At 41.0% G+C, this 2,500-nt stretch overlaps 1 protein-coding gene across 1 annotated transcript in view; it reads right to left on the reverse strand.

The window, feature by feature from the left end:
- Window positions 1-2,500, reverse strand: part of LOC114552021 (alpha-mannosidase 2x) — a gene marked incomplete at its 3' end in the record, with an annotated part of 26,808 nt that overhangs the window by 10,637 nt on the left and 13,671 nt on the right. Inside the window, exon 11 of the mRNA XM_028572746.1 lies at window positions 1,691-1,878. Coding sequence (XP_028428547.1) covers window positions 1,691-1,878 — 188 coding nt within the window. The remainder of the gene's footprint in view (window positions 1-1,690; window positions 1,879-2,500) is intronic.

Below are 2,500 nucleotides of genomic sequence, written 5' to 3' on the forward strand. Positions count from 1 at the left end.
CTACTTGTATTTTTCTAAATCTGTGTGTGTGTTATGTGGTGAATGTGAAGATGAACTGCTGGCTCCTCTGTCAGCTCTAAGCAGAGAAATCAGGCATCAATTATCTCATCTTTCTTGTTTTTGTTCCGACTTTTTTGTGTCTTTCTCAGACATTTGTCACCTTTTTGTAAAGTTGTTGACATCTTTGTGCGCTTTTTGTCGCATTTTTGTTGACAAGAAGCCCTACAAAAGTCATCAAAAGAGTTCCTTAGCCATCATAGATCATCCAGCAAAAACAATTATACTTTTTAATTTAACAACAACCAGTTTCTCAGCCTGAATATTAAACTCTCTCTCTGCTTCTGGGGGAATGTCTGAGTCTCAGAGTCGGCTAATCTGTCAGATTCTGCTTCGAATGTCAGGATATTGGTGTTTAAAAAACACTTTTCTGGAGCAGAACTAGGCGGGCCAAAATGTATCGTGAAATTGATATACGGGCCGGAAAACTACAAGGGACCAGAGTTGGCGGGCCTTCAGTTTGACACATGTGCCGTAGATAGAAGAAGCCACTGTGTGCAAGCACTGTGCAACATGCATTCAATATGCTAATTAAGCTATATATCATATGATACCATGTAATACTAAAATACCATGCAGTACTAAGATACCATGCAGTACTAAGATACCATGCAGTACTAAGATACCATGCAGTACTAAGATACCATGCAGTACTAAGATACCATGTAGTACTAAGATACCATGCAGTACTAAGATACCATGCAGTACTAAGATACCATGCAGTACTAAGATACCATGTAATACTAAGATACCATGTAGCACTAAGATACCATGTAGCACTAAGATACCATGCAGCACTAAGATACCATGCAGTACTAAGATACCATGCAGTACTAAGATACCATGCAGTACTAAGATACCATGCAGTACTAAGATACCATGCAGTACTAAGTGTGTGTTATGTTATGAATGTGAAGATGAACTGCTACCTCCTCTGTCAGCTCTAGACACTGAACAGATATAAGCAGAGAAATCAGACCAATCACAACAGCTGGTCAGTCTGACATCATGCTGCCTGAGCTCATTAATATTCATGACCTCGCCCAGTTGGGCTGAGTAAAGGATTCTGACAGCCAGGCTCTCATTGGCTAGCTGTTAGCCAATCAGATTCAAACAGCTGAGCTTGTTGAATATTAATGAGAACTGGCAGAAATCGAGCCGAGTCTTCCTGCAGGCTTTCTATACCGCGCTAGAATGGCTTGAAACAAGGTAACCATGGTTACAGAGTCCATGGTAGACCTTCAGACACCACCACAAAGTGATGAAATATACGTGTGCAGTAGGGCTGCTCGATTATGGAAAAAAATATAAGTCACGATTATTTCGGTCAATATTGAAATCACGATAATTTAACACGATTACTCGTTGACTTCTGGAAAGATGTTGCAATTATTGAACTTAAAAAACATAAAAAAACACAAACAACTGTGAAATTTGCCTAAATACTTTTCCTATTTAAACTTTATTTTTTCATTCAGAACACAAGAGAAAATAAGAGTTTACTTGCTAAACATAATGAGCTAAATAATAGTTTTTCTCGATTATTCTGTTTTTGTGATCATTGGGAGCCGAAATCATAATCAGGATTACATTTAGATTAATTGCACACAGCCCTAGTGTGTATCCTGGTTACCGTAGCGTGGCCTCCAGCATCCTGTCCAGGCGTTTGTAGAAGGGTCTGGAGGTGAAGTATCCGCTCCAGTAATGGTCGTCCCGGTCGGCGTACGTGAAGAAGTCGCCGCGCACCGTCGGCAGAGTCGTCCCGGCCGCCACGCGCCGAGACAGCGCCGAGAAATAATCAGACAGAGTCCCGAAACGAGCCTGGAAACACACAGGAGGAGGAGAAGAAGAAGAAGAAGACACGGTTTAGTTTCGACTTAATATAATAAATTACATGCATGTATGTTTCCGTCCTCAGAATGTTGTAGTGGTTCATTAATCCTGCCCGTTGTCTATTTAATGTCTCTAGATGTGTTTAATCTCCAGCCAATCAGATCACTGAGACCCGGAGACCTAAGTCCCAACAAAGCAACAGGAACGTCGGAAAAAGCAGCAATAATATCATCCAAAGAAAGTTCAAAACAAAGCCACAAAATGACCAAACAAATGCAAAAAAAGTCACAAAAACATCAGAAAAAAACCTGAAAAGATAGTCGAAAAAAAGACAACAAAAAAAACAGCCAAAGACTTTTCTTTCAAAAAGCAACAGAAACGAATGAAAAGCGCAAAAAATGTCGAAAAAAAGCCACAAAAATGTCAACAAAGCAACAAAACAGAAAGTGATGCAGCGTTGCAGGCGGCCTGTAACTGGTGTTTTCACCACCTTCTCCCCCTGAAAGGGTCCTGGGACTTAACTTACTCCCCGTGACCTCGTACCACATCGTTGGACTCCCAGTTACACACACACCAACAACAATGGGCGCCCCCTGTTGATGCTGTACAG

Source organism: Perca flavescens, unplaced genomic scaffold (genome assembly GCF_004354835.1).
Source record: "Perca flavescens isolate YP-PL-M2 unplaced genomic scaffold, PFLA_1.0 EPR50_1.1_unplaced_scaf_53, whole genome shotgun sequence".
Taxonomy (NCBI): Eukaryota; Metazoa; Chordata; class Actinopteri; order Perciformes; family Percidae; genus Perca; species Perca flavescens.